At 41.6% G+C, this 17752-nt stretch overlaps 1 protein-coding gene across 3 annotated transcripts in view; it reads left to right on the forward strand.

Annotated features, from left to right (window-relative positions):
• The first annotated feature begins 1624 nt into the window (after positions 1 to 1624).
• CLIP4 (CAP-Gly domain containing linker protein family member 4) overlaps positions 1625 to 17752 on the forward strand; it is a 32253-nt gene continuing 16125 nt past the window's right edge. The window contains exons 1-10 of one of the 3 annotated variants that reach the window (XM_071423489.1): positions 1625 to 1733; positions 3098 to 3134; positions 3267 to 3349; positions 5310 to 5373; positions 5954 to 6100; positions 8713 to 8852; positions 9684 to 9777; positions 10641 to 10802; positions 13980 to 14098; positions 16365 to 16601. In XM_071423489.1, coding sequence (XP_071279590.1) covers positions 5968 to 6100; positions 8713 to 8852; positions 9684 to 9777; positions 10641 to 10802; positions 13980 to 14098; positions 16365 to 16601 — 885 coding nt within the window. In that variant the 5' untranslated portion in view covers positions 1625 to 1733; positions 3098 to 3134; positions 3267 to 3349; positions 5310 to 5373; positions 5954 to 5967. The remainder of the gene's footprint in view (positions 1734 to 3097; positions 3135 to 3266; positions 3350 to 5309; positions 5374 to 5953; positions 6101 to 8712; positions 8853 to 9683; positions 9778 to 10640; positions 10803 to 13979; positions 14099 to 16364; positions 16602 to 17752) is intronic. The other 2 variants (XM_071423481.1, XM_071423497.1) reach the window with 2 other exon arrangements.

Raw genomic sequence — 17752 nt, forward strand, 5'->3', positions numbered from 1 at the left:
GCAAGCTGTGCTCTGGTAACAAACTCCTCAAACAGACTGTTCTTTTCCTTGGCTGTGCTGACAAACCCTCTCCAGGCAGGCTGGATCAGCTGCTGCTCGCTGAAGAAGGGTGCTCACAGCATTATGTGACTCCTCAAGGAGATGGCCAGACCTGCTGGACATCACATCACGGACACTTCACTTCCCTGCCACAACTCTCCAGTTACACAACCCAAGATAAGTGTTTGATTTTTGTGCCATTGCTTCATATTGGTAATGGCGCCCCTTGTGTAGCTGCCTTGCATGGTTTGGTTCCTCGGTTACTTCCATGCAATGATCCCATATCCCAATCTTGCATCAGTTCATTCCTTTCTAACAGCAATTCTTTCCTTTTTGCTTTTTTTATCTCATTGGTTTGCTGGTTTTCTTTTTTCCCAAAAAAAAAAAAAAAAAAAAAAAAAAAAATTAAAGGAAAACATGAAACAAAGATTAGTTCCCAGGATAACACCCCAGGATGTCATCAGTAGCCTCCCTCAGCTCAGCACTTTGCACTTAACACTACTCAACACTGTTTGCCCCTGTGGTTGTGCTTTACATTCATTGAAGTTCTCCTAAATTCCAGTCTTCTCCAGGACGAATAATTTCCATTCCAGGTTCTTCACTATTCAGTATCAGCAATAAAGCATTTCCTCTGCCCTGAGCACCGAGCATCTCAATAAAGGCAAACATTGACTGCCAGTACAATGCTCACATCTGATCTTGCTTACATGCTTGTCGTTATAAAAAGAGTTGGAACCTCAGTAGCCTTGAGGTGAAAATAGCAGGCCTGCATTTTCCTGGGACCTGTTTTCTTTGCCTTTTCCAAGGTATGGAACGTTCTGGAAGTGGAAGAATTTCCTAGCTTTTTTGTAGCCATCTGCTATCACGTTTACTCTCACAACTGCAATTAAATGCTCTGGGAGCAACTCTTGACCTTTCCCCGCACTCCACTTGAGGAAATTTCCACTTGCCACTCCTATTATTTGTCCTGCCCCCACCCCTTTTAATATCATCACTGGAAAAACAACACCAAAAACCTGATTGTGCACATCAGTTATGTTTATTCAACAGTGACCCACGCAGAGCACAAAAACATAGCAGGACTTGGCTGAGGTTTTATCCACTTCAAATTGCCTTCATGCAGCCTGGGCTCAAGTACGATGCTGGGTTTACCACTGCAGGCGTTTCCCGGAGAGTGCCAATTGGATTTAGATCCGCAGTAGATTTTACAGCACGGGACGAGAAACCCTTTGAAAATCCTCCTTGGGAGTTCCTCCACTTCTGAGACAGCCGGGACGCCTGCGCCGAGTGCTGAAACGTGCCAGTGGTGCCGCGTGGGTGCCAGTCCATGCCAGCCCGATTCCTCCCGCCGGCCCCATCCCCGCACCCATCCCCGCATCGCTCCCGCCGCGCGTTCCCGCTCCCGCCGCGCGTTTCCGCTCCCGCCGCGCGTTCCCGCTCCCGCCGCGCGTTCCCGCTCCCGCCGCGCGTTCCCGCTCCCGCCGCGCGTTCCCGCTCCCGCCGCGCGTTCCCGCTCCCGCCCGGCCGCCGCGGAGGGGCGAGGTCTGCAAGGAGGGGCGGGGCGCTCTGACCGCCCATTGGTCGGAGGGGTAGGAAGGGGCGTGGTTTGTCCGCGGTGGGCGGGGCCTGTGCCTCGCTGGGCTCCCTGGGCTGCGGGCGGGCCCGGGCGGCGCGCGGCGCTCGGCCGGGAGCAGGTAGGGCTGGGGCGGGGCTGGCGCTCTCCCGGTGATTTCCCGGTGATTTCCCGGTGGTTTCCCGGTGTTCTCCCGGTGCTTTCCGAGCGCTCTCCCGGCGCTTCCCATCCCCGCTCGGCGCATGGCGGGGGGCGGGGTGGCGGCGCAGGGACCGCCGCAGCGGGCGGGCCGCGGCCGGCCTGGCTCCCCCCGCCCGGATGCGGCGCAGGGGCCGGGGGCGGGCGCGGCCCGGGCGGTGTCACCGCGGAGACCGGAGACCCGCGGCTCCGGGGGTGCGCTCTGGGACAGCGCGGAGTGCTGGGGAGGTGGCCCGGGGGCTGTGGGCGGGCAGAGCCGGCCTGGAGGGTGCGGGAGCTGAGCTCCCTCCCTGGGCTCCCGGCTTCACAAAGCGCCGGTCCGGGGGAGGTCACAGGGTGCGGGTCTGGAGCATCTTTCCTGTGAGGAGACACTGCGGGAGCTGGGCCCGTGCCGTGCGGAGAGGAGACAGACGGGATCTCGTTAGTGCATATATAAATATCTCGAAGGCAGGTGCCCAGGGGATGGTGCCAGGCTCATTTCAGTGGTGCCCAGAGGATGAGGAGCAATGTCTGTAAACTGAAACACAAGAAGTTCCTCCTCAGCGTGGGGAGGAATTTCTTTACACTGAGGGTGGCAGAGCCCTGGCACAGCTGCCCAGGGGGGCTGTGGAGTCTCCCTCCCTGCAGACATTCAGAGCCCACCTGGACACGCTCCTGCGTCACCTGCTCCAGGTGACCCTGCCCTGGCAGAGGGGTTGGAATGGATGATTTCCTCAGATCCCTTCCAATCCTGACAGTTCAGTGAATCTGTAAAAACACTGCCGTGTTGCAAAACCTGCCCTGCACACCACCCAAATCTTGGGTTTACCTACATGTGTACAGCATGTCTACCACTTCTCCTGTAAATGTTCTGAAGTGGTGGTGTATGTGCAAGAAACTTGTTCTCTGAACTTAATTTTTCTTGAGCCTATCTAAGTACATGATAAGGAGTCCATTTTACATAGTTGTTGTCAAAAATAGCATCACATTTGTGGCAGGTTCAGCTATCAAAGCCCAGAACAACTGTATGTTATAGCTTGAAGTGCTTTAGCAGTTGCAAGTTCTTACAGCACTTGCAGGAAAGCTTTGTGCTTTACCACGAATTATAAACTCGAGTACATGAAAAAGTTGGATCCTCTATTATGGAACTTTTTTATATGTATTTGCAGAGCTACCATGCATTCCTGTGTAATGTGTGGATATCAAGAAACCTGTTGTTGCTGTTCAGTTTTGTCAACAAAAGGGTGTGTGCATCTGATGACTCTTTGAAGATTTTTTTCCTGATATTTCTGCTTTTTTCAATTTCAGGTATAATTCAGTAGGAAGAGCATATGGCTGGCAAATAGTAAGTATGGTACTCTCTGCTGTGCTAAGCTGTGCTCAATGGTAGTTTGGCAATGCTGCGAATAGAAAAATTCTCTCTTTTTTCACGTAATTTCTCTAATAGTTTCTGCTCTAAACTCTTTTACTAATACAGGAAAGTCACTGCTCTTTTGGAAGGCCTTCCATTCCACTGCACCAGGACCTTCCAGCTGAATCTTGGTGGGAAGTACGTTTTGGGTATTGTTTCAGTTTTGCTCACCACAGAACTCATTATGAGGGTGGCATGGGGATGCCTTTTCCCTGCCTTTGAATTAGCTTTCAGCCTTTTCCTTTGCCTTTCCAGCTGTGTGTGTGGTGTTAGCTGGCTGGGAAGCTCTCACAGCTGAGCTGGCAGCCCCTGGAGGTGGCTGTGGGTGCAGAAAGTGTCACCTTGACATCGTGTGTCAGTGCTGGGTGGTGACATGCGCCCTGTTCTAGAGCCAGATGAAAACCCCACAGTGTGAGGGTGTGCACACTTCCACTGGAGGTGCTGGCATGTAAATTCATTCTGGAGCTGGGTCAGCATCTGCATTGTAGCCCTTGGGACTTGGTGCTGCCTACCTGACAGCACGGGTTGTTTCCCTGCCTGCTTTGCTTTGGCAGAACACAGATGGTGTCCTTGTCCCTGGCCCTGCAGAATTAAAGATGCCCTGGCTGTTTGGTCTGCTTTCCTGTGTGCCATAAACACTCTTTCTTATATTCATTTTGAAATGCTTCTGTTGGTTTCAAGTTCCAACAACTTGTGTTGTCCTACTTCACAAAATCTCACCTTTTCCTGTTACCATCTGCTCAATCAGGCCTGGCTACTTTTCACTGTGCTCCTTTTGTTCCCTCAGTGTAGGGCTGTGCAAAAAGCTTTTAATTTCTTTTGTGTCTTTTCCAGCTTAAGAGGCTCAGCTAATATGTCTATTATACTCATGCATATTGCATGTTCCTTTGTGCATTTCGTGAGAGCTCTGAGGTGCTGCCTGTGAGAAACTTGGGGATTCATGTGTCTTACAAAGCTTTGTTTTGTTTTGCCACAGCCTCTGAAGAAATACCAGATTGTAGCAGATTTATTTCACTGTTGCCCTTCAAAAGCAATTTAATTAGGTATTTGCAGCTTAAGGGACATTCTAGTCCTTCACACAAGAAAGCTATCATCTTTATGATGGCTATTAAGCCATTGAAATGTAAACTCATAAATTTTCCTGACTGTAAGAAAATACTAATTGAAATAATTAGAGATATTTTTGGCCTTGTTGAATAAAAGAACACATAAGCCAATGCAATTTGATAATGCTGTGGGAAAAAATAGTCCTGTCCTTCCAGTGGCCTCCTCCTTGATCTTCATGCCAGAACATGAATTTGTACAGCTGTATAAGACTAGGGAAATAAACTAGTTGGGAGGAAAATGAGCATTTTTCATGTGGAGCTTTATTTCCAACTGGAGGACAAGGTGAGCTGTGTATGATGGGCAAGAAGAGGAGGCTTTAGTTTATTTACTTAAAGACTAGCATCTGCTAATGCTAAATGCTTTTTATATTATCATGTAGATTCTGAGGTCCCAAGCAGTGTGACCCATTTATTTGGGGAAATATCAGACTAAATCTGCTCATACAGCTTGCTCTGTGTTAGATACAAAAACCAAAATAAATCTTATTTTAGTTTTTCATATTTACTTGGGTATAAATTAAATGTAATAAAAACAATCATTCCTTCAAGCTCCATGGCTTCTTTCTGTTAAGCAGGCTGGCTGAACAAATTCCTTAGAAAAGAGCACTGTATAGCAATCTCCACAATAAAAATGTAGGTTGTTTAGTAGAAATGTTGCTTTTACCCCAAGTGTTTAATAATGATCATTCAAGATGCAGAATTTAAATTTTTCAGCTGTGAGATGTAGCCTCTGATGGTGCAATCATGTCTGTTTCTATTATGAATAATGATATTTTTGTTATTTGTTAATGAATTTGCCTAATAAACTGTCTTACAAGTGGTAGCCAGCTTTCCTCTGATCTCAACCTCATCCCATAACTAGGATGTAACTTGGGCTAGTTTTTGTCGCTATAACTCTACAATGTTTTAGTCTTGATTCTTGTCACTATAACTCTACAATGTTTTAGTCTTGATTCTTGTCACTATAACTCTACAATGTTTTAGTCTTGATTCTCTCTCCTAGATTGCTGGAAGGCCTGGGAAAGTGCCTGGAAGCAGCAGAAGAGGGGGAAAGTTCCAAGGCTGTGGTAAGTGTGCTATTTTAAACCAGGCAGGAGCAGAGCTGGGAGAGGAGCTGATATGGAACCGTGAGTCCAGGAGTGAATCACTTGGTGATTGATTGTCTGCAGCTGTGTGTGGGAAGATGAAAGAGCTGAGAATTTAAAAAGAGGAGGCAGCAGTAGCTGGCAGCATGTCCTTGCTCATGGTGAAGGGAGGGAATGTGCATGCACAGTGTGAGGGCAGGTACTTGATGCTGCACGTTTTCATAAAGCTGTGAAACACACTAATCCGTTTATCCTCAGTGTGTGTTGGCTAATAGAGCATTAATATTTTCTTTGCTGCTCAGCTGGGAAACTGGGGAGAAATATGATGTTTTCCATGAGTTAAGTGCAAGTTTAGTGATGGAAGTCACAACTAGAAGTTGGCTAACCCGGACACCATACTCTGTGAGCCTTGTTCATATATTGGTTTGTAAGAATGTCATGGCAGTAATAGTTTGCAAATTTAAGATTTTAGTCTCACTGCATGTTATATCTATCTATGATAGAACTAATCCTAAGTATTTCCAATGAGGTTATTTATTGATTTTTATTTTTCCTCCTAAAGTGGCTTTCTAGAAGATGACCATAGAGGATCTCCCAGAACCTTCCTTCGAAGGAGATTCCCTCATTGAAAGAGAACGATTCTTATTCCCAAGCTCTGAAACATCTGTTACTTTTTCTGTTGCTGCAGCACCAATGCCTTCAGACTGTGGTATGTACTTTAAACAGAAAATGCATTTGTGATCAGCAGAGAGTAAATTTGAATAATAAATTTTAAGGAAAGCTGTCAACTCTTAATTATTTCTTTCCAGGAAAAGTTTTCTTCTTATTAAATGGATTCTCTCTTAAATGAAATGAAAGATTAAGACCCATGCTTCATTTTCCATTTTCCCTATTGCATACACTATAAATTATTTATTTTCCTTTGTACAGTTCTGTGCACGTGTGATCACATTTGTACTTTCATGTCAGTGTAGAATTGGATATTGTGTTAAAATGTAAACTCGGAGTAAGTAAGGGAAGTTAATCTACACCACATTTGAAACCTCTAAAGTTACACTTTTTCTTGTGCTTTAGTATGTAAATGATGTACTAGAAGTACTAGAAGGAGATATTTCTGTTGGAAGTGTATGTTTTTGTGGTGGTAAGGACTGTAAAGTGAGTGGTAGAAAATTATACCAAGTATCAGTGATCAGTTGTCAGAATGATGTTTGTCTTCAGTAACTGCCTTCACATGTATAAATGATAATAAAAATTCTGACAGTATATAATGCGTTAAAACGTCACTGTAGGTAAGGAGCTTCACTGATAGCTGCAATTATAATGCCTTTGAATGTTGCAGAAGATATTAATAGCATCTATATACTTCAAAAATCACTCCTTCCACCTCTGTGTTTCCCATGCATTGATTAGAGCAATCAGCTGTATTCAGGAAGAATAAATAAATACCTGTAATGTTCTGTCTTTGACAGGCTCAGCATTCTCAAGACCCAATTTATAAGTTAGCTCAGGTTGGGAATGTAAGTGTTCCATATGAAATGTCTGAGTACATATGTGTCTTTACATGGTTTAGCCCTGTTCTCATCACTTGTCTTCCTCATCTGCTCTAAGTACTGCCATGATTTATTCCATTCTACTTTCTTATCCCTTGAAGTTTCCATTTGCCTTCTTTAAACATTGTTTTGTTGTGGTATCTTCTAATAACCCTATGATTTCACTGCTATGTGTTCTACCTGGTTTCTGCCTACTCATTAAATTAAAATAAAATCCTTTTATAGGAGATTGCTGTCACCTGTGTAATAGTAACATTGCTGAATCTGGGTAAAGGAGGTTAAACCATGGCAGACAGAGTCTCAGTCTTTACATTCAGTGCATTTATTTTTCCTTAATGCAGTTGGGCACTGTGATCAATACTTGGGAACGATAGAGGGGGAGAAAATAATATTTTGAGGTGCCATCTAGATGCCATTGGCATTCTTTCATGGGATTCATTGCTTTAACAGATTCTCTGTAGCATTGCTTTACTTGCAAAGACTACAGCTGATTACCTATTAAGCACTTAGGGTGGTTGTTATTAATCCTTGATACAGTCTCAGATTTTCACCCTACTCTTCCACTGATTGGAAGAGTTGATCTCTGATAGATAATTTGGATCAGGTTTGTGGCTAGAAATCTTCCTGGTAGAGTAAGAACTGTGAATATTGTGCAGGATCATTAATCTTGTTGCCTAGTTGTCTGTTTACTTCATAGTTTCAGCTGTAGATCAGCTGTGGTTTATGTGGAAGGTAAATATTAGTGGATAAATCAGTAGATGTGTGTTGATGCATTGGATGTAGGGAAGAAGCACACTTTGTGTAGTGTTGGGAGATAAACGGTTTGGTTTTTATTTTATATGCTAGGTGGAAATAAAAATTAATGATAAATATCAGTGAAAGTTGCCCTTCTTTTCCATTCTTGTTGAGGCAAGGTGATGGAGTTTGAGGAACTCTAAATAGCCAGGAAGAGAACTCAGTACGTGCTGTTATCTTTTAATCCAATCTAGAAGTCAGGTATGCTGTTTTTGGGGAAAGGTTGGGATGATTCACCCAGGAGTGGTTCATGCCATGTCACACACCCAGATGGGTGATGGTGTGTGTTACTTAACCTGTCTGTCCTGTCTGAGAGCCGTGAATCTGTGATGGATGTGAGCTGATTGTACATTTATCCAAAACCTGTTTAAAAGGCACCTCCCTGATGGCTGCAGGGGGGGTAAAAGTTCAGTGTTTGCCGTGGTTCATTTGCTGATGGTAGGAGACTGTGCTTTCAGTCCCTCTCCTTATAGCCATTGCTATCCAGATTATTTCATGGAATTTTCCAGAGCTGGAAGAAAGTCCACAGATGAAAAATAGAGTATGTGTATATAGAAGCACACACGCACCCCTATGAATAATGTGACATATAGTTTTGTAATAAGGTGTTTTATGCACTTACAGTTTGGGTTGCCTGAAAGAAAATGAGGCTTGAAATCTTTAAATGTAGTGTTGTTTTCTTTTTTTCCCCTGGTCTTGGTTTGGTGTCATAATTTTTGAAGGTGTTTGTCTCCTGCAGCTGCCACCAGCTGGGATTGATGCATTAATGAAATACTGAAAATAGCAGAGGTCACAGAATGCCTTCGTGATTAGACTGTGTTTGTATTTTAGTATGTTCCATGTAAATTGTGATGGAAGAAGAAGGAAGATGTTTTCTCTCTGCTTCTCTGCTGTTCTTTGCCTCTGAGTTTGAAAAACTAGATGCATGTTAAACATCAAGATCTTTTTATATGAAGACTCTTTTCTTTTCTAACAGAGTTTTCCTTCTTCGATCCCAATGATGCAGCATGCCAAGAAATACTCTTTGACCCCAAAACATCAGTTTCTGAATTGTTTGCTATCTTGAGGCAGTGGGTTCCACAGGTCCAGCAGAATATTGATATTATTGGGAATGAGGTGAGATGCAAATGAAGATCCTTGAGTGCTCTCAGTGTTAAACACTGTGTTGACAGTGAATAAAACCAGTTCATTCCGAAGCAGAATTAATCATAAATGCAGTTTCTGCCTTTTAACAAGTAGTGACTGATCATGCCTTGTATTCCATATGTTGTCAGATTTTATTTGGAAAAAGAGACATGATGGATAAAATTCAGTACATTTGCATAGATGGTATAAACAATATTTCTCTCAAGGCAATTGTATTGAGACCCTTCACCTTGGTGTTTCAAGCAGTAATACCAAACTCAAACCCAAAAAATATATGAAGTTACTGTTAAGGCCTGACCTAAAGGACAATTTTCCAAGGCACAAAATGTGTTTCTAGTATTTCTATCCCACTTTCTTATTTTTCTTCTGGATTACAGGTTTTTCTGGGGAAGTGTAGTGACAATAAACCCTACCATATTCTAACTGGGGGCTTCTTTTTGTTGGGGTTGTGTGGGAGTGGGCTGGGCAATTGTTGAGAGATCAAAGAACAAGGGGAGAGGTTCATAAATCATTTTCTCACGTGGTTAATTGCTTAACTTTTTAGCATGTGAAGTATATGTTAGAAGGAGCAATATAAAGATTTTTTTAATCTGTAAATAATGAGGGCTAATTATAATGCTATTTATTACATTTGCATATGTTGCTCAGTTCTGCAGTTAAGAGGCTTTTCTGGCAGGCTTCTTTGTTACTAGCCATTGCAATGAATCCAGGAGTCAGTATATCTGCAATAACTTTGGAAACAGTAGTGATGTCAGAGATATGCCAGAGCTAAAATGTGCTTATTTTCCACTTCCCTGTCAGATCATTAAAAGGGGTTGCAATGTGAATGACAGAGATGGACTGACTGATATGACTCTCCTGCATTACACTTGCAAATCAGGGGCTCATGGCATTGGTGAGTAAAAATAAAAGTCATTATAGATGTAAAACCTAATTGACTCACATAAGCTTATCCCACTGACACTTAGAGGATTTTTCCTTGCAGTAGATTTTTTTTTTTCCTTGTGCTTGGTTTTCTCTGTTCTAGTGGCCATGAGCAAGGAAGATGCAGAACTGCAGCTGTAGCCATGGGGAGCAAGCTGAGTTAGTGGTATGGGTATTACACACAGTAGTACCAGCTTAAACAGATGTTTCATGTAGCAAAGGCAGTTTCAGGCTGAGGTGCAAGCTGCAAGTTTGCTATAATTTTTGCTGTAGTTTTCTTACAGCAGAACATTTAGGTGACCAGCTGTTCCTTTTGTTTTGTTTCTTTCACCCGGTTCGTGTCAGAAGAGAACAATAAACTTTGTTTGCATTCTTATGGTCATAAATACTGGAAATGAGAGCACATTCAACTCTGTTTGAACACCCCTATTAACTTTTCTATGTTTTTGTTGACTCAAGCCTACTTCTCTGAATTTGAGCAAAGTCTGGCATAGGTCATCTTCCCTGGTGTTGGCACATCTTTTAACATAAACTTCAACATCAAATTGTGATGTGCAATTCTTTTTCTCCTACCAGATCCTAAAACTCCTAGGTTTACTGGTTGACACAGTACTTAGATTAAACAGATAGTGTTATTATACACTAGATATTTCAGCCCTTTATCATAAAGGCCAAAGATTTCTGTATCCTAATCCTAAAAAAAGGCATAGTAATAGTTCTGCTGTGAGCTTGAAGGGCGTAATGTATGTTTTGTTTTACACATAAACATGTGTGTGTTTTTTGAGGTCAAATAAATAAATCACTAATGCATTCTTCACAAAAATTACCCTGCAGGTGATGTTGAAACTGCTGTAAAATTTGCAACACAGCTGATTGATTTGGGTGCTGACAGCAGCTTGCGCAGCCGCTGGACAAATATGAATGCCTTGCACTATGCTGCCTACTTTGATGTTCCAGAACTCATCAGTGTTATTTTGAAAAATGCAAAGCCAAAAGGTAGGCACTGTGACCTTTGTTTCATGTAGCTGTCCATGTTTTGTAGATCTTGAGCTGATGTACTGTGGTCTGTAAGTCTGGTGTTCATTTATCCATTATACATAAATAATTTCTTATTCTTTTATTCAGCCTCACTGGTTCGTTTTTCTCTTAAGCTATTTTTTAGTGCTTTTCTGTACTGTTTCCATTGCTGGTTTTTAAACTTACTTGAGCTTTGTACAAGACAATAGAAGTTTCAAATAGACTGGAAAGTAAACAGGTTAATCTTAAGTTATTGAGAACTAAGGGAATGTTTGCAGAAAACCAAAGATACAACTATTCTAGTAAAATCTTGTGGTTTTTAAGGTTGCTTGAACATTGAGAAGTATGTTTGACATGTGGGGAGAAGGTTAAAGGAGTAGTGGGGATTTGGCAATTTCATGTGGCAAACCTGTGACTGAGGCAATTTTGATGTGCTTGTTTTTCCCATTTCTCAGCTATGTAGAAGGTCCTGTTTAGGGAGCAATTTGACTTTAGTGTTTGGCATAAATAGATAACACCTTTTGGAATGATACTGTGAAGGATTGGTAGTTGGAGCCCTATTTATACTAATGCACATGGAAGTACAGAAATGGATGTGATCAGAACTGTTTGTTTCTAATTTGGTCAGGACAGCAAAACCAGTAAGCAACTTTATCACTAAAATTGTACAATTGTGAATTTGTCACTAAAATTGTACAAATGTGAATTTGTTCTACTGAATACCCTTCTGATTGTGCTAGTTTACAAAAGGATTTTTTTATCTAGGGACTCTGTCTTAGCAGTTTGAAAAGCTGGTAGGCTTTTGGAGTATCCAGGGCTTGCTTCCCACATCTTGAATCTCCATGGAGGTAATTGCTAAGCAGTGCTGCTGCTGGTGTGACTTGCTTAGGAGGTGACACGTGTGGGTGGATAACAAAAGACAAAATCAGACTGCACAGTAGTTAAGTCCACATCACATTTCAATAGCCTGGCTCCCATAATTTGCATCAGCAGTCTCCTTTCAGACCTTGTTGGCATTTGGTGTTCTCCTCCTGTGCAGTTCCTACAGAAGGGGTGGGACTCTGCTCAGATTGCCAAGGAAACCACTCTGGTTACTGGGCAGTTGGCAATTCTTGGATAAGCAGCTGATATTTTTAATCTCAGGAAATATGTAAAATTATTTACCCTGTGATATGGAAACAATGGATGGTCTGAATTAATAGAATAATTTTAGCTCCATACTTCATCAACCAGTTTGCAGAGAAGGAAGAACATACGTGGAAGGTGAACATGCTTTCGCTGGGTCTATACTGAACTGGAGAAAAAATGGTTGTTAATATAAAAATAATTTTTCAAGACAGTGGTGTGCTGACTCTGAGACACCCATTGTGAAGCACAGGTGTTTCCTTTTGATTTACTGCTAAACTGCTTTCTTTATGACACTCTGTAGTTAAAGTCATCATACAGATTTACTCAGTTGCTACAGGATAGAGCTAGTTTGGTCTTGGATTTTTAAAGGTTTTAAATACAAAAATTGTATATTATTTTCCTCTAGATAGTTTGGGGGTAGTTAGCAGGTAACATTTGATATTTGTCTTTCTTTCTGTCACCTCTACTATGCCCACTTAGATTGAAGCTGTAAGAGAACTGTTCAGAAAATCTAAGCATGAAGCTTGCAAGTCTGAGGAAGTCACAGAGTCTAACTCAAAAAACCAAACCATACATCAGTTGTTTTTCAAAATAGGAGTAGATGCAGCTGTTGATGGCTCAGTAGCTGATGCTGCTGACCAGTATTTCTGCAAATTGATTCCTGTGTGTGCAGAAAATGTTTGGCTGTATCCCATGGACGTTTCAATGGCTGTATACAGCTCCTCAGCTTCTAGCTGGTTTTAAACTGGTGATGTCTTCTGACCTTTGGTACATAAACGGTACATCTGCATGTGTAGCTCTCATTATGATTGAGGCATGTAAATGCAGTATTTTTTCATGTTTGTGTTCAATCAGGGCAATTGCAAAACTGTTAAATTCTGATTGGAAATTTGTTACCTTTGATCTTTATAAAATTGAGTCAGTTTTATTAGTATGTATGAACTTAGCATGTCTATACAGACATATATAACTGTGTATTTTCTATATTGTTGATGTTTTATTTGTTTATTTAGTGTAACTATATAAGGATGTTAATGCAGTTGGGATATATTTTGTTTATGGCATTGTGAGAAGGGCTAGTGTTTTTTGGGATGGAGACTGATACTGGAAAATATGAGGAGACTCTTCAGCCCTGAGGTGGAAAGTTTTATGTTCCTCACTGGTATTTCAAATTGGAACATGATTGCTAATACTTGTGGTCTTGTGCTTGTATATTAAATCAGCTGGCATTTTTAATTAACAGTGCTATACCTAACTGACTCAAAATGACATCTCTCTTGTGTAATTTAAGAGAGGAGCCTCAGCCTAAACAGACATTTAAACTCCAATCTTCTAGAGCAGTAATAACTTCATAGCAGATTGAAAGATATATTGGGAGCAACTGATGGAAATACATATTGTGCTAAATAATTTCCAGTCAGATGTAGTGCTCCATTTTCCAAACTATCAGTGTGAGACCCTTCAGAGTGCAACTCTTTGAAAACAAAGAAATTGTAACAATCACCAGCTCTTACTTCATTCTTGGCCATTAGTAATTAGATCAGTGTAAAGCAGATGTATAATCAGTTTTCCCTTGCCCTACTGCCTGCTCACAAAGGAAAACAACTGGTCGAAGATGCATCTCATTTTAACGTTTGACACCTAGAAGCAATAAAATATAAATGTGTCTGAAACATTAAAAAATTAATCTACTTGCAAACCTGAAGTTACTCACTTGTTAATCTTGGCACAGTAGATTGGGCACCCTGAGTAGCAGCAATTTTGCAGTTAAGCCATCAGTATTAAAAAATGAGTGAAAGTACTTGCTCATCTTCCAGTGAAAGGTTGGTTCATGGTATGAATAAACAGATGCAAATAAGGTTGATATCCATGTAGAATTAGTTCTTATATGCATTTGATACATAAATAATGGTGTGTCTGTGTAAATGCTAACATAAACTGTAAAAATGAATGTCCTCTCAAGGAATCTGTAGGGGGAAATGTCCATGTAACAGACTTGCATACCTCACATGTGATGTTTAATTGCAGATGTGGATGCCACCTGTAGTGATTTTGATTTTGGAACAGCTTTGCATATTGCTGCATTTAACCTATGCACAGGAGCTGTCAAGTGTTTACTGGAACATGGAGCAAATCCTGCCTTTAGGGTAAGGAGTTAGGTTGTAGATTCACCAGAAGGTGAAAAAGGTACCTGGAAATACTGAACAGTCTGTCCAGGATTCTGACCAGCTAAAAGTGTGCTACATGGAGTGTGAGTGCCTCTGAGAAAGACATTTGCAACTCATAGTGGATGATTTTGTATGCTTTGTCCTACTTGTGTGTTGAAGTTTGCATTTTTGTGTCATGGTCTAGTTCATTATTTCAAATAACTTTCAAGAGGTTTTTCTGTTTGTTGTTTGAGCTTTCATTTGTTAATACTCACGGCTGTCTTGCATCAGCTGAATCCCCATGGCAGTAGGGGATCTTTTCAGAAACGGAGGAGTGCAATCCTTGCCCTCCAAAAGTGCAGTGCTGTGCTTAGCAGTGAGCCTGGTGTTAGCATGAGTAACTGAGAATGCATAAACATCAACTGCTCTCCTTAGTAACCTAATAGTAGGCATAGGTTAGAGTGCAGAGTGTTGCTAATATGTGTCTAATATTGGGTTACTGCCACAGTCTTGGGTTTTGATTGAGTTTTGTGTTTGATTTGGGTGTTTGGGGTTTTTCTTGTTGTTTGTGTTTTTGGGGGGAAGGACTTGGAAGGTTTTTTTATTTTAGCAAAACCAGTATTTCAGTTCTCCATTTTCAAATGCAGGGGATTATTTTAAATGAGAAATCATAGTTGCTTTAAGGATACTCAAAAGTCATTATTTTGTGTAGCACTGTTGCTGTTAAATCTTCTGGAACATTATTGTCCATACAGTTCTTCATGATATTCAATCTAGATCTCTTGGAAAATGTTGGGTTTCTTTTTGTCTCTCTATTCAGTGTGCATGAATGTGTCTCAAGTTCTCTGGCAGCTGTTATGTTTGGGAGTCTGTTGTCACAGGCAGTGCTGCTTTGTAGTTGCATGAGCTTTCTGAGCTGCCAGGGGTGGCTGTGCCCTTGAGAAGGGAAATCCTGAGCTTCCTCTGGGCTTCCACCTCTTCCACTCTCCTTCCTGCCACTGCTCTGCCCCCGCTTTGTGTTGGCACAGAGGTTTGCAGGGCACCTGGTGGGCTGAACTGTGGGGCTGATGTGACCAAAATAATCCCTAATGTCATGACTACAAACTCAAACTCCCCACTCAACTTTAACCCAGCTATTTCCTGTTTTTAAGGTGGTGTGATTTTTACTTACAGAATGATTGGAGATTTTTAGGGAATGGTGGGTGTTGAATTGCTCAAACCTGCAATAAAGTTTTGACTAGAGACAGTGTGTGGAGTTTGATTATTTGGGAACAGCAGTGTAAATTCTGAGTAAGGATTATACTTTTCTAGCTTTGAGATGGATTGAGAGGGGGTTCAGGAAACACTGAACTTCTAGTCTGTTTTGAAGGGACCAAAACAAATGCAGTCTTACTCTGCATCGCTCCTGCTGGTAATGTCTGAGTCCAGGGGCTCAGTTGAGACAAATTTGGAAGACTGAGATGATTATTTTGCTGCAGATGTGAAAATGGGCAGACAGCCAAAGCTCCACATCAATCGCTTTGCTAAAGAGTGTAGGTAGGACTGTCCCTGGAGCAGCTTGACAGTACCTGCTGTCTGGGCAGCTGCCTGGAGTTGAGGTTGACTCCAGGGGAGCTGGTGCTCCAACAACTTGTCCTGTCACATAGGACATGCAGGGAATCACAGCCATGGCTTCTGGGACCAGGATGTGTTTGGAAAGGACTCTGTCCTTAATCCATCTCTCATAGGATAGTCTGTGCCTAGATAAACCTGAACAGATTTATTCAGGTACTCGTGTGAGCCATCACATTTGCATATTCTATACATGCAACATACATTAATTCAATTTCCTCTTACATTTGGCATAAGCCTCACCAAGGAGCAAGCTATATGCTGGGTAAAGATAGATTCTTTGGGAGGAGTTGGCATTTTGGTTGTTGGCATTACAGACCAGAAGTCTGCCTTGCTTTCCTAACTCTGTGTTCAGGTACACAGAGAGACACAAGTGTCTTGTTTCAGGTGTTCTGAGTCCTAATCATGTTCTTAAAATTTGAAAATGTTGGTGACTTGTCAGTTTCAAAAATGAGATGCTGTACATGCTAGCTGGTCTATCTAAGGATGTTTTGGTATCCTTATTTGAAAATTTGGGTTTTTTTCATAGTTGTTTTATATTCTAGGAAAAATATCTAATAAAGAGGATGAAACACTTTGTGAAACACTGTGTTTTCACCTGGTCAGATTTATCTTGTAACAATATTAAACCCTGTGCTATGTTATGTTTCTACAGAATGACAAAGGGCAGATTCCAGCAGATGTGGTTCCTGATCCAGTAGATATGCCACTGGAAATGGCAGATGCAGCAGCCAGTGCAAAGGAAATCAAGCAGATCCTGCTGGATGCAGTGCCTCTCTCGTGTGACATCTCCAAAGCTATGATTCCAACCTATGATCATGTCACAGGCAGGGCCATGCTTTTGTCACTTGGCCTGAAGCTGGGAGATCGTGTTGTTATTGCAGGACAGAAGGTATGGCCATGAACCTGGCACTACTCCCATAGTTCCTGGGGAGTCCCTTTCTTTACCACTTTGGAGACATACCTCAATTTGAGGGTCTGAAACGCTTTCTGGAAGGTGTGATCTCTATATGGCAGCAAGGAACTGGTCAAGGAAAGTAATAAGCTGAGGAGTTGTGTGATAAAGTCATTATTATGAAGAGCAGTTTTGACAGGCATAGGCTGCATTTTGTGTCTTTAAATGATTTTTAACAGTCTCCTGTAGTACATCAGCATGGCTCAGATTTTATTAACTTTTTTGGTGTCACATCAAAGTGATGGTAAAGTTGGCAAATTACTTTGTGAGTTGCCCAGCTTTGTTAGGAGTGTGCATTTGTGAAGTACTCCTTATAGTTTCCAGAAGGCAGGGGAAAAACTCTTCAGTTCTGCTTAGCCTATAGTAACCCAGTTTCACTGGTGCAATGCAGCTAAAATCTTTGAAGCAGTGCTGTGCCAACAGGGTTGTTACATGGTTCTCTGGAAGTATAAAAATGTAGTTAATAGAGGTCCAGCTCAAATGTGAATAGCTCTTTAGAAGCTACCACGATAGCCACCTTTCTAAAAACATTTTAAAACTGTAGCATTAATATTGCATTCAGTATTCAGACTTTTCATTTGCTGTGATAGCAAGGGATCTAAGTGCTAGGACTCTTTCAGAGAAGTACTTTTTTCCTGGTAAATACTGAAAGCATTTTTGAGCAAAATTTTATATTTGAATAGCTTTCACATTAATAGCTTTCCTAATATAACTTCAGATTTGTAACTGTCACAACTGAAAGATTCTAAAGTGATCTCCAGCAAGAGTGTGAAGCAGCTCCCATTGTGTATTTTAATTTGCTGTACTCTTGAAATTGGGTCAGGGAAAGCAAAGGAATCACTAGCTATGCAGAAGGCATTTTAACTGAAGTATGTACAGAAGCCAATTATTCTTTAAAGACAGAAGTTTCTTTATCAGAAATCACAGTGGCAGCAAGAGGAGATAAGTGCAAGTTAATGGAGGCTTTTGAGCAAGAAAGTGATGAAATTGGTGCTCTTGTGTATCTTTCCTCTAAGTAAGGCCCAGTTTGTGCTGTATGTGCTCACTGTGCATGGACAGAGCTAGCTGGGTTTGGTTGCTTTTATTCT

This window comes from Agelaius tricolor, unplaced genomic scaffold (assembly GCF_023055355.1).
Source record: "Agelaius tricolor isolate 1412-34295 unplaced genomic scaffold, bAgeTri1.0.p SCAF_1, whole genome shotgun sequence".
Lineage (NCBI taxonomy): Eukaryota > Metazoa > Chordata > Aves > Passeriformes > Icteridae > Agelaius > Agelaius tricolor.